We start from the raw sequence: 14,810 nt of genomic DNA, 5'->3' as shown, positions 1-14,810 counted from the left end.
GTACCCCTCAGACCAAATCCAGACAGTCTGAGCTTCTCTCCTCCCCATAGTCCAGTAGAGGGGGAAAAAAACCCCAGTTACATTAGGGTTGGCTCCTTCCCAAAGCCCAGTGCAAATGTGTTTTATCTTTTGCCCCCTTTCCTAACCTGTCCCATCTTTAGTCCACTTGGTGCAAGTATCTTTGAGGCATGGCTGTGAGCCCATATGGGGTTACTTCACCATGTTATAGTTGTTCAGTTTGTTGAAATTTCAAGGAGAGAGATCAGGAGTATCTCTCACACTGCCATTACTCTGACATCATCCCAACAATTTAGCTTTTCCTGACTTATTTCACTTAGCATAATATTCTCAACCTTCTTCCACCCTTATCATCCTAGTCTAAGCTTCTGTTATCACTAACCAAGTCTACTTCAATAGCACTGGATTCTCATTTCCCATATTGTTTTGATAGATTCTCCTTAGGTTTTCTTCTTAGCTTCCTCACTGCATATTCACCCACAAACACAGTACAGTATAAAGAAGATAAAGAATCAAAGATTCTTGCCCATTTAAACATATGGAGTAAATGAAAGTATAAGAATTCTTCACTCTTCCTGAAAATAGTCTAGAATTAAGATGGGAGTCCATGATGTCAAGGTTTTATTCTGAGAATATTATTGTTACATGTAAACTTAAAGTGATCTGTTAGAACAAGTATAAGAACCATAGACCCAGCCCTAGCCAGTTTGCTCAGTGGTAGAGCATCGGCCCAGCGCCTGGAAGTCCCGGGCTCGATTCCCAGCCAGGGCACATAGGAGACGTACCTATCTTCTTCTCTACCCTTCCCCTTTTCCTTTCTCTCTATCTCTCTCTTCCCCTCCCGTAGCCAAGGCTCCATTGGAGCAAAGTTGGCATGAGCACTGAGGATGGCTCTATGGCCCCCACCTCAGGTGCTAGAATGGCTCCAATTGCAACGGAGCAACATTCCAGATGGGCAGAACATCGCCCTCTAGTGGGTTTGCCAGGTGGATCCTGGTTGGACGCATGTGGGAATCTGTCTCTCTGCCTCCCACCTTCTCACTTCAGAAAAATACACACACAAAAAATAACCTTAGGTCCAAGGTCCCAATAATTGAAGGACAAATTTGGAGAGTCCCCTACAGGTAAATGTATGCATTTGAAGAGGAGAAATGTTCCTTGATATAAACATTTACAAAGGCTTAATATTTTTAAGATTCTGCTACTATGTTTTTGATTGAACATTTAATTGAAATAATTATTCACATACAGATTTAAAGTGTAATACAAAGGAAATCCATGTATACTTTATCCAGTTTCCCTCAATGATACCCTTTGTGAAAGTTTATGATATCACAATTAGGATATTGATACTGATATAATCCACTGACCTTATTTATTTTTCCTTTTACTTATGCTTGTTAATGTGTGCCTGTATTTAGTTCTTCAAAGGTTTATCATATGTGTGGGTGTTTGTGTTTACTACCAAGTCAAGATACTAGACAGTCACATTACCACAAGGATTCCACCTGTTGCCCTTTTATAACCGCATACACTTCCCTCCCATACCTCACCTCATTACCTACCCATGTCAAGCTCTAATCTGTTTTACATTTATATAATTTTGCCATTTAATGTTATATGAATTGAATTTAATGTAACCTTTTGGGATTCACTTTTCTATTGGACTTATTTCCAGGAATTTATCAAATTGTGCGTATTAGCAGTTCACCACTTTTTACTGCTGAGTAGCATTCCACGTTATTGATACGTCAAGTTCATTTAACCATTCACCTACTGAAAAATATCTGTTTTCTACAGTTTTTGGCTATTGTGGATAAAGCTGCCATGAACATTTATGTATACAGTTTCATGTAGAGATAAGTTTTCTCTGGATAAATGCCTTAAAAATGCATTTGCTGGTTACATATGATAATTGCATGTTTAGTTTTATAAGAACCTACTAAATTGTTTTTATAGTGACTACTATTTTACATTCCCACCAGCAGTGGGTGAATGATTCAGTTCCTGCCATCTTTTTTCCCCACCTCATTCTAATAGATATGTGGTATTATCTCCTGGTGGTTTGGATTTGTATTTCCCTAATGGCAAATGATGTTGTATTACTTTTTCATGTGTTGATTCCCACCTCTATATTTCCTTCAGTGGAATGTCTTTTGCCCATATTTTAATGAAATTGATTTTAACTGTTGAGTTTTGAGAGTTCTTTTTGTGTTCTAGATTCCAGTACTTTGTGACAATATGGTCGGCAAATAGTTTCTATAAGTCTGCATAGTTTTTTTTATCCTTTGCCTATAAGATTATACAGTGAAAGTGTTTAATTTTGATAAGAACCAATTTTTCATTTTTTCCATTTGTAGATTGTTTGTTTTGTGTGTCAATGTTACAACTGTGAGCTTAGATCCCTAAAATTATCTCCTATGTTTTTTCACAAAAGTTTTATAGTTTTTTCAAGATAGAAGGTGACAGAGGACAATCTGACTTTGGGTGGTGGGTATGCAACATAATTGAAAGACAAGATAACCTGGACTTGTTATCTTTGAATATATGTATCCTGATTTATTGATGTCACCCCATTAAAAAAATAAAATTATAAAAAAAAAAAAAAGTTTTATAGTTTTACATTTCAGTCTATGATCCATTTTCAGTTATTATAAAAAGTATGATGATTAGGTCAAGGCTCACTTTTCTTACCTGTGGAGGTATAATGGTTTCGGCAATATTTGTTGAAAAGGCTATTCTACCACCATTGAACAGTTTTTGTACTTTTGTGAAAGATCAGTTGTGCATATTTGTATGCAACTGTTCTGTCCATAGAGCTGTGTCTGTCTCTCTGCCAATACCACACTACTTGTGTGTGCAAGTGTGTGTGTGTGTGCGTGTCTGACAGAGACAGAGAGAGGGACAGATAGGGACAGACAGGCAGGAAGGGAGAGAGATGAGAAGCATCAACTCTTTTTTGCGGCACCTTAGTTGTTCATTGATTGCTTTCTCATATGTGCCTTGATTGGGGGGTTATAGCAGACTGAATGACACTTGCTCAAACCAGATGAGCCTGCGTTCAAGCTGGCAACTCGGGGTTTCGAATCTGGGTCCTCTGCATCCCAGTCCTACACTCTATCCACTGTGCCACCACCTGGTCAGGCACTATCTTGATTATTGTAGCTATATAATATAATAAACCTTAATACCTACCAGGTAGAGTGATTCTTCCTAATTTATTCTTTTTTGTCAATATAAAATTTCATTTTAGCTATTCTATGATCTGTTCCTTTCCATGTACAATTAGAATAAGCTTTCTATGTTTATAAGAAACTATGTTGGGATTTTGATAAAAATTACTTTAAATATATATTAATTTGAAGAAGATTAATATTTTTACTAGGTTGATTTTTTCAGTCACTGATCACAGTATGTCTTTCTATTTAGGTCTTTGATTTCGTTCATCAACTTTTTGTCATTTTCAGTGTAAAATCCTCCACGTTTTCTTAAGTATATGCCAAAGCATTTAATTTTCATTAGAGCAATTGTAAATGGTATTATTTTAAATTTTGGTTGTACCATGTTCATTCTGTTTATATAATAATGTCATTGATTTTGATTTGGTTTGGTATCCTGTAACCCTACTGAAATCACTTGTTAGTTCTAAGAGTATTTGTAGATTCCTTCAGCTTTCTCTATATGGGCAATCATAATATGCAATGTCTTTTGTTACTTTTTCACTTTTATATCATTTTATTTTTAAGTTAACAGTGACATACATTATTATGTTAGTTTCAGGTGTACACTCCAGTAAATAGACATTGTGTAACTTACTGATTTTCCCATAAATCTCACACCATTTAACACTATACTTATTAGAATATTATTGACTATATACCCTAGGCTGTATTTTACATCCCCATCAGTATTTGAAAACAACCAATTTAAACTTCTTAATCTCATCATTTTTGTCACCCATCTCCGCAAACCCCCCACCCATTTGGCAACCATCAAAATGATCTCTATTATCTACTGAATCTGTTTCTGTTCTGCTGGTTCATTTATTTTGTTGTTTAGACTCTGTTGTGTACATATGTATTTATTGCAATTTTACTGTTCATATTTTTCAATCTTTTTTCTTCTTTTCTTAAAGAAGACCCTTTAACATTTCATATAATACTGGTTTGGGGGTGATGAACTCCTTTAGCTTTTCCTTGTCTGGGAAGCTGTTTTTATGTCCTTTGATTCTAAATGATAGTTTTACTGGGTAGAGTGATCTTGGCTGTAGGTCCTTGCTTTTCATCATTTGGAATATTTCTTGCCAATCTCTTCTGGACTGCAGAGTTTCTGTTGAGAAATCAGCTGACAGTTTTATGGGTGTTCCCTTGTAGGTATCTAACTGCTTTTCTATTGCTGCTTTTAAGATTCTCTCTTTGTCTTTAACCCTTGGCATTTTAGTTATGTTGTACCTTGGTGTGGGCCTCTTTGGGACTCTGTGCTTCCTGGACATGTATGTCTATTTTTTTCACCAATTTAGGGAAATTTTCTGTCATTATTTTTTCAAATGGGCTTTCAATTTCTTGCTCTCTTCTCCTTCTGACACCACCATGATGCCAATATTGGTATGGTTGAAGTTGTTCCAGAGGCTCCTTAGACTATCCTCTTTTTTCCTTTTTGCTATTCTGATTTGGTGTGTTTGTTTGTTTGTTTCCTTATATTCCAAATTTCTGATTTGATTCTTGTCTTCATTTACTGTTGATTCAATAATTTGAATAAACAAATTATTCTTCTTTGTTTCGGTTAGTGTATCCTTCATTTCTGACTTGTCCTTTTCTATGCCATCGAGGTTCTAAGTTCATTGACCATCCTTATTACCAGTGTTTTTGAACTCTGCATCTAGTAGATTGCTTGTCTCCATTTTGTAGAGTTCTTTTTCTAGAGTTTTGTTCTGTTTTTTTTCATTTGGTACATGATTGTCTACTCATTTTTGCAGCTTCCTTGTGTTTGCTTCTATGTGTTAGGTAGAGCTGCTACTTCTTCCAGGCTTGGTAGGGTGGCCTAATGTAGTCAGTGTTCTGTAGGGTCCTGTGGCACAGCCTTCCTGATCACCCAAGCTGGGCACTCGATGTGCTTCCTCCCCCAAGTGGGCTGTGTACATACCCTCCTCTTGTAGCTGAGCCTTGATTGCTGTTGGCACATCAGTGGGAGGAATTTACCCCCAGGCTGATCAGCTGCAAGGACTGGTTGTGACCACCGACCACTGACCTCTGACTACCATGGAGGATCAACTGTTCATGGACCCACCCCCACAGGGCAAGACTTACTTTAGTGGGGATCTGGTGCCCACTGAGTTCAACCTTTGAGTGTGTTGCTTGTTGAAGTAGTTGGATGGTAGTGCTTCGACATGGTCTAAAGCTATCGACATGGTGTGCTGGCTCTGGGGCCTCCTGGATGTGTAGGTCATAATTAGCTGCTGCCTGTGTTCTGCCTGGGACCACCTGGCATGAGTTCCGTGACTTGCAGGCGGCTGCTACTTGCTCTAGGCTGGAGGTGCCCAGGTGAGGCCAAACTGTGTACCAAGACCAGCTGTTGCTAGTGCCAGGCCTGGGGCCACTTAGTGAGAGTATAGGGCACATTGAGTACAGATGTTGCTTGTTTGAGAGATTTTAGGAAAGTGTAAAGCATGAGCCAAGACAGGCCATTGGTTTGGAAAAACCACTGCAAATAGCTTGGGTATTTCCTGGAAAGTTGGGTAGAGTGGGGTCTCAGGGAATCACCAGGGTGAGGCAAACAGTGTGAGCCAGGTTGCTCGAGACTCATATATAGGGCTCACCTGCAGGCTCTGTGGGGGAGGGCTCATCAAAGGAAAAATGGCCTCTGCCAGCACTTCTGTCTGGGAGAAAGTGGCCTACCCTGTGACCCAGGTCTCAATTTCCTCCCTGTATGTCTCTGGTGCCTTTTAAGCTGCTACCCCAGTGCTATAGCTCAGAGGTGTAAGTCTGAGTAAGTCTGTGGGTGGGCCCTTTAAGAGGAACTGCCTGGGACTCCAGAAGGCTTCCATCTCCCTCAGCCTAAATTCCCACAGGTTTATGCTGCTGTAAGTTATGGGGACTTCTTTTTCTGACACTGAAACCCTGAAAGGGGAACCTGGAGTGAGGCTGGGACCCTTTGCTCATCAGAGGAGACCACTACAGCTGAGATACCCTCCCTACTTGTATCTGCTGCGCATGGGTGAGACCAGCTCTCTGCATATCCACCCCTCCTGCTAGTCTTTACGTGGCTTCTCTTTAATTACCTACTTGTAGCACTTCCGTTTATCCAAATTTCAGATGGTTCTGAATGATGGTGGTCCCGTAGTCTGTCAGTTTGATGTGCTTGTAGGACAAGGCGAGTACGTTTACTTATGCCTCCATCTTGCCCAGAAGTCACATTTATTTATTTATTTATTTATTTATTTATTTATTTATTTATTGTCTTACCTTATTGCAGTAGACAAAACATCCAGGACTATGTTGAGAAAGAGTGATGAGAGTACACATCCTTGACTTGTTTCCCATTTTCATGAAAACACTAAGTCTTTCAACATTACCTGTGATACTAGTACAGGGTTTGTTGTTGACGGTCTTTATCAAGTCTATATAATTCTTAAGTTTCTTAGTGTTTTTTATCACAAGTGGATGTGAGACTTGTCAAATAATTTACTGTGTCAGTTGATAGGATTGTGATCTTTCAAAGCTTATTGATATGGTGGGTTGTGTTGGTCGATTTCAAATGTAGAACCAGCTAGCATACCTGCAATAAATCCTACTTGATCATGGTATGTAATTTTTACATATTATGTAATTCTTACATATTGTTACATTTCAGTTTACCTATGTCTTGCTGAGGAACTTTGCATTTAAGTTCATGGGAGGTGTTAGTCTGTAGTTTTCATTTTTAGTGTACTATCTTTGTATGATTTTGCTATCAGGGTACTGCTGGCCCTATGGGTTGGGTAGTATTTCCTCTTCTCTTTTCTGAAAGAGATTGCATACAATTGGTGGAAATTCTTTAAATATTTGGTAGAATCTTCCAGTAACACCTTATGGACCTGGAGATTTTTTTTTTTCTGGAAGCTTTTTAATGATGAGTTCAATTTCTCTAATGGTAATATTGCTATTCAGAATATGTATCTCATATTGGTTGAATTCTCATAGTTTGTAGTTTTTGAGGAATTGGTCCATTTCTACCTAAATTTAAATTTATGAACATAAAGTTGTTTATAGTACTTCCTTATAATCTTTGTAATATTTGCTGAATGTGTAGTCATATACCCAATTTCCTTCCTGATATTGGTGATTTGTGTCTTCTTTTATTTTTGTCGGTTGTGATAGAGGCTTATCAATTTATTTATATTTAAGTACAAGCATTTGTTTGTGATTTCTGCTCTGATATTTACTTGCTTTCTTCAGTTTGCTTTGGATTTTTTTTTTTTTAGTTCCTTGGTGTAGAAACCTTAGATTATTGATTTCAGACCCTTCCCCTTTTCTATTGTAAACATTTTCGTCTATACATTTTCCTGTGAGCACTTCTTTAGCTTTGTGGCACATATTTTGATATATTGTAATTTCATTTTCATTCATCCATGTATTTTTAAATTTTCTTTGAGACTTTCTCTTTAAACCATGGATTATTTTGAAGTATAGTTTAATTTTGTTTTATTTTTGTTTTTGATTTTTGTTTCTTTTTACATTCTCATCTGATTTCATTTTTGTCAGATTGCATTTTTCTCACTCATGTTGTGATTTTTATAAGTTCTTAGTCTGATGGGTGACTTTTATTATTATTATGCCTTGATTATTTTGCACATTATATTAGGAAAGTCTGGATAATATTTAAATATTTTAACTCAATGGGAAGTCACCGTGCTTTATTTTAGCACATAGGGTCCTTCCTACTTTTGTGGGGTATGCTTCTGGTGACAGCTTAATTTTCAGAGAGCTTTTGCTATTTCCTTGGTTTATGTGGTACTGCTAGGGCACCCATGTGTCCCTGCAGGTGCTCCCTGAGGGTAAGAAAGGTATTTCTCCTAGGCTCGAGTGTCTCTCAGTGGGAACGGGGAGTCTCAGACCAACAGAGATAAACAGGCTTCCTGGGTCATGCCACTTGTGCCTAGGTACCTCTTGCTAGTCCTGCCTGCCCACTTGGTGTCTTCTAATGGGTTCTAAATGTGTCATAAGGTTTCCCATTCAGACTGGGGAAAGAATAAGCCTATCCAGGAAGCCTTCTGTTGCTAGGTTGACACTTAGAAAACATTAGATCTGGGAGAGCTCCAAGATGGCAGCGGAGTAGGCAGACGCACAGACGCCCAGCTCTCAACACCAAACTGGAATACAAATCAATTTAGGAAAAATCAGCATGAAAAACCAACACTGAACTGCAAGAACAGCTCTCAAAAACCAAGGAGCAAAGAGGAAGCCACAATAATCCTGGTAAGGAGTGCCTGAATCTCCTCTGCTTACAGGAACGGATGGGCGGGAGGGGGAGGCTGAGAGCCCAGAGAGGATTTCACAGAGGAAAAAGAGCAGAAACTACTGCTCACAGCCACTTACCTGGCGACCAGGGAGCAAGGTGGGTTGAAAAGACCAGCTTATCTCCCAAGTGGAAAGGACAGGGAGAGGGACAGACTGTGAGGGGCTAAGGTATGCAAGAAACGAAATAAAAAAGCTGACTCATTCGTGCTGGAGGCGGCCATAGCTGGGGGAGGGACTGAACCTTTCACAAAACAGAGCTGAAGTGCTTCCGGATCAGAGATCTCCGGACATCTAGCCAGCTCCAATCAGCGCAACAAGACACAGCTGAAAACAAGAAGTGGGGAGGAGGGGCAGTAACTCAGGTCTCCATGGAGATCTGAGATACACCTCCCCCTACTGAAGCTGAGAAAAAACCCTGCCCCCAGTGAGATTAGTTGGTGGAAGAGACCTTCAGCGTCTCAGGTTACACCCACAGCATTCCTGGTTACAGTTTCAAGGAAGCCCCCTGCTGAGAACAGTTAACAAGACTATCACCTGTTAAGAAAACAAACAAATCAAGACTTCAAAGCTGCCCAAATCCGAAAGTGGATTACAAATAATAGCTCATACCAACCCAAAAAGGCCTAGAAATAACACGACTGAAAACTGGAGGCAGATAACACCAAGCCTAGACTCAACCAACTCTACAAATAAAACAGCATTATGAGAAGACAAAGGAGTGCAACCCAAATGAAACCACAAGAGACACCTTTGAGAGATGAGCTGAGTGATATGGAAATAATCAAACTTCCAGATGCGGAGTTCAAAATAATGATTGTAAGGATGCTTAGGGATCTTAGAACAACAATGGAGGGGCAGTTTGAAAACCTAAATAAAGAAATAGCAAGTATAAAAAAAAACCAGTCGGAGATGACAAATACAATATCAGAAATAAAGACCACAATGGAAGGAATTAAAAACAGGATAGATAGAGCAGAGGATCGAATCAGCGAGTTAGAGGACAACTGGAATGAAGGCATGAAAGCAGAGAAGAAAAGAGAAAAGAGACTCAAAAAGTCTGAGGAAACTCTTAGAGAGCTCTGTGACAACATGAAGAGAAATAACATCCGCATCATAGGGGTTCCTGAAGAAGAAGAAAAGGAACAAGGAATAGAGATGTTGTTCAATCATATCATAGCTGAAAATTTCCCTAAATTAATGCAAGAGAAACTCTCACAAGTCCAAGAAGCACAGAGGACTCCATTAAAGAGAAACCCAAAGAAACCTACACCAAGACACATCATAATTAAAATACCAAAGCTAAGCGATAAAGAGAAAATATTAAAAGCTGCAAGAGAAAAAAAAGTTATCACCTACAAAGGAGCCCCCATAAGGATGACATCCGACTTCTCAACAGAAACACTTGAGGCCAGAAGGGAATGGCAAGAAATATTCAAAGTAATGCAGAACAAGAACCTACAACCAAGACTACTTTATCCAGCAAGGCTATCGTTTAAAATCGAAGGAGAAATAAAAAGCTTCCCAGACAAAAAACAACTCAAGGAATTCATTACAACCAAACCAATGCTGCAGGAAATGTTAAGGGGCCTGTTGTAAACAGATCAAAGTGGGAAAAGAATATAGCAAGAAAAGGAATACACCTTTAAAGAAGAAAATGGCAATAAACAACTACATATCAATAACCTTAAATGTAAATGGATTAAATGATCCAATCAAAAGACATAGGGTAGCTGCATGGATAAGAAAACAGGACCCATACATATGTTGTCTACAAGAGACACACCTTAGAACAAAAGACACACATAGATTGAAGGTAAAAGGATGGAAAAAAACATTTCATGCAAACGGAAATGAAAAAAAAGCTGGGGTAGCAATACTTATATCAGACAAATTGGACTTTAAAACAAAGGATATAGTAAGAGATAAAGAAGGCCACTACATAATGATAAAAGGAGTAATCCAACAGGAAGATATAACTATTATAAATATCTATGCACCTAATATAGGAGCACCCAAATATATAAAACAGACTTTGATGGATTTAAAGGGCGAGATCAACAGCAATACTATAATAGTAGGGGATTTCAATACCCCACTAACATCACTAGATAGATCCTCAAGAAAGAAAATTAACAAAGAAACAGCAGACTTATTGGAAACACTAGATCAACTCGATTTAATAGATATCTTCAGAACCTTTCACCCTAAAGCAGCAGAATACACATTCTTTTCAAGTGCTCATGGTACATTCTCTAGGATAGACCACATGTTAGGGCACAAAAGTACTCTCAACAAATTTAAGAAGACTGAAATCATATCAAGCACTTTCTCCGATCACAACGGCATGAAACTAGAAATGAATCACAGCAGAAAAGCTCAAAAATTCTCAAACACATGGAAACTAAATAGCAGGGTGTTAAATAATGAATGGAGTAAGAATGAGATCAAAGAGGAAATAAAATTCCTAGAAACGAATGACAATGAGCATACAACAACTCAAAATTTATGGGACACAGCAAAAGCAGTGCTGAGAGGGAAGTTCATAGCACTACAGGCACACTTTCAGAAGCGAGAAAAAGCTCAAATAAACAACTTAACCCTGCATCTAAAAGAATTAGAAAAAGAACAGCAAGTAAAGCCCAAATGTAGTAGAAGGAAGGAAATAATAAAGATCAGAGCACAAATAAATGACATAGAGGCTAAAGAAACAATACAGAGGATCAATGAAACTAGGAGCTGGTTCTTTGAAAAGGTAAACAAGATTGATGAACCTTTAAGTAGACTCACCAAGAAAAAGAGAGAGAGGACTCAAATAAATAAAATTAGAAATGAGAGAGGAGAAATAACAACTGACACAACAGAAATACAAAATATTGTAAGAAAATACTATGAAGAACTGTATGCCAAAAAACTAGACAACCTAGATGAAATGGACAAATTCCTTGAAACATACAATCTTCCAAAAATCAATCTGGAAGAATCAGAAAACCTAAACAGACCAATTACAACAAATGAGATCGAAACAGTTATCAAAAAACTCCCAACAAAGAAAAGTCCGGGGCCCGATGGCTTCACAACGGAATTCTACCAAATATTCAAAGAAGAACTAACTCCTATCCTTCTCAAACTATTTCAAAAAATTCAAGAGGAAGGAAGACTTCCAAGCTCCTTTTATGAGGCGAGCATAATTCTGATTCCAAAACCAGGCAAAGACAACACAAAGAAAGAAAATTATAGGCCAATATCTCTGATGAATATAGATGCTAAAATCCTCAACAAAATATTAGCAAACCGGATCCAACAATATATGGAAAAAATCATACACCATGATCAAGTGGGATTTATTCTGGGGAGGCAAGGCTGGTACAATATTCGTAAATCAATCAATGTGATTCATCACATAAACAAAAAGAAGGAGAAAAACCATATGATAATTTCAATAGATGCAGAAAAAGCATTTGATAAAATCCAGCACCCATTCATGATCAAAACTCTCAGCAAAGTGGGAATACAGGGAACATACCTCAACATGATAAAAGCCATCTATGAGAAACCCACAGCCAACATCATACTCAATGGGAAAAAATTAAAAGCAATACCCTTAAGATCAGGAACAAGGCAGGGGTGCCCCCTTTCACCACTCTTATTCAACATAGTCCTGGAAGTTCTAGCCACAGCAATTAGACATGAAGAAGAAATAAAAGGCATTCAAGTTGGAAAAGAAGAAGTAAAACTATCATTATTTGCAGATGATATGATATTGTATATAGAAAACCCTAAAGTCTCAGTCAAAAAACTACTGGACCTGATAAATGAATTCAGCAAAGTGGCAGGATATAAAATCAATACTCAGAAATCAGAAGCATTTTTATACACCAACAATGAACAGTCAGAAAGAGAAATTAAGGAAACAATCCCCTTCACAATTGCAACCAAAAAAATAAAGTACCTAGGAGTAAACTTAACCAAGGAGACTAAAGACTTGTACTCGGAAAATTACAAAGCATTGATAAAAGAAATCAAGGAAGATACAAACAAGTGGAAGCATATACCATGCTCATGGTTAGGAAGAATAAACATCATTAAAATGTCTATATTACCCAAAGCAATCTATAAATTCAATGCAATACCAATTAAAATACCAATGACATACTTCAAAGATATAGAACAAATATTCCAAAAATTTATATGGAACCAAAAGAGGACACGAATAGCCTCAGCAATCTTAAAAAAGAAGAATAAAGTGGGAGGTATCACACTTCCTGATATCAAGTTATACTACAAGGCCGTTGTACTCAAAACAGCCTGGTACTGGCATAAGAACAGGCATATAGATCAATGGAACAGAACAGAGAACCCAGAAATAAACTCACAGTTCTATGGACAACTGATATTTGACAAAGGAGGTAAGGAAATACAATGGAGTAAAGACAGCCTCTTTAACAAATGGTGTTGGGAAAATTGGACAGCTACCTGCAAAAAAATGAAACTAGATCACCAGCTTACACCACTCACAAAAATAAACTCAAAATGGATAAAAGACTTAAATGTAGGCCGTGAAACCATAAGCATCTTAGAAGAAAACATAGGCAGTAAGCTCTCTGACATCTCTCGGAGCAATATATTTGCTGATTTATCTCCACAGGGAAGTGAAATAAAAGACAGGATAAACAAATGGGACTATATCAAACTAAAAAGCTTTTGCACAGCTAAAGACAACAAGAACAGAATAAAAAGACAAACTACACAATGGGAGAACATATTTGACAATACGTCTGAAAAGGGGTTAATAACCAAAATTTATAAAGAACTTGTAAAACTCAACACCAGGAAGACAAACAACCCAATCCAAAAATGGGCAAAAGAGATGAATAGACACTTCTCCAAAGAGGACATACAGATGGCCAATAGGCATATGAAAAAATGCTCAACATCACTAATCATTAGAGAAATGCAAATTAAAACCACAATGAGATATCACCTCACACCAGTCAGAATGGCGCTTATCAACAAAACAACACAGAATAAGTGCTGGCGAGGATGTGGAGAAAAGGGAACCCTCCTACACTGTAGGTGGGAATGCAGACTGGTGCAGCCACTGTGGAAAACAGTATGGAGATTCCTCAACAAACTGAAAATCGAACTGCCTTTTGACCCAGCTATCCCACTTTTAGGAATATACCCCAAGGACACCATAGAACGGCTCGAAAAGGAGAAATGTACCCGCATGTTTGTGGCAGCATTGTTCACAATAGCGAAGATCTGGAAACAGCCCAAGTGTCCATCAGAGGACGAGTGGATTAAAAAGCTTTGGTACATATATACTATGGAATACTACTCAGCCATAAGAAATGATGACATCGGATCATTTACAATAACATGGATGGACCTTGACAACATTATACGGAGTGAAATAAGTAAATCAGAAAAAAAACTAAGATGAATCCATACATAGAGGGGACATAAAAATGAGACTCAGAGACATGAACAAGAATGTGATGGCAACAGGGGCGGGGGGTTGGGGGAGGGGGGGTGAAGAGGGAGAGAGGGGTTAGGGGAGGGGAGGGGCACAGAGAAAACCAGATAGAGGGTGACAGAAGACAATTTGACTTTGGGGGAGGGGTATACAGCACGGTCAAATGTCAAAATAATGTAGAGATGTTTTCTCTCAATATATGTACCCTGATTTATCAATGTCACTGCATTAAATTTAAAAAAAAAACATTAGATCTGGGTTGCCTTCTTCTGTTGGGTGTGAGGGTGTAAGACATCTTGCTATGTTATTCTCCTAATTCTGGGGTCACAAACTATTTTCCATTCTTTTTACCACTTTTTAAAATTCTCTGTTTTGCCTTGCATTCTTTAATGGGTTTTAGGGGGGGAGGGCTAGCAGGGAGACTCAGGGAGAAATGGACCCATGCATTTTTGTTGTGATTGGACCAAAAATCACTTGTTCCTGTATTTTAAAAGCAGTCATAATTGAATTCTTGTTGTTGTTGTTCCATTCCTAGTTTTCTTGTTCTGGGATACAGATGGCTGATTCTTCTGTTTTTTCCAACAAGGTCAAAGCTCAAAAGTGACACTGGAAATGACCCACCTATATCTACTTCTACATTAGAAATACAAGCATCAGGATGCAAAATATTAAGAAAGGCCAGAGTGACAGTTGCCCAGAAAAAAACAGGCAAAGAAAATCATGGTGGTACACACAGGGTACAGAAACAGCCTCAAGCTTTTCTAGGGAAGAAGAGAAAGAAACATTCAACTTGTAAACAAGAGCTTCCAAAACGTATGGAT

General features: G+C 38.2%; 2 protein-coding genes across 4 annotated transcripts in view; both read left to right on the top strand.

The window, feature by feature from the left end:
* The window catches only part of LOC136316972 (integrator complex subunit 6-like), a 482,266-nt gene that overhangs the window by 235,571 nt on the left and 231,885 nt on the right, over positions 1–14,810 (top strand). The gene's annotated exons all lie outside the window — the stretch shown is intronic.
* Positions 1–14,810, top strand: part of LOC136317349 (zinc finger protein 75A-like) — a 52,919-nt gene that overhangs the window by 37,631 nt on the left and 478 nt on the right. Inside the window, 2 exon segments of the mRNA XM_066249992.1 lie at positions 6,306–6,391; positions 14,576–14,808. Of these exon segments, the coding sequence (XP_066106089.1) occupies positions 6,306–6,391; positions 14,576–14,808 (319 nt within the window).

The sequence above is a fragment of the Saccopteryx bilineata genome, chromosome X, assembly GCF_036850765.1.
Source record: "Saccopteryx bilineata isolate mSacBil1 chromosome X, mSacBil1_pri_phased_curated, whole genome shotgun sequence".
NCBI lineage: Eukaryota > Metazoa > Chordata > Mammalia > Chiroptera > Emballonuridae > Saccopteryx > Saccopteryx bilineata.
The sequence above is the reverse complement of the archived record's forward strand: the minus strand, read 5'-3'. Positions and strand labels throughout refer to the sequence as shown.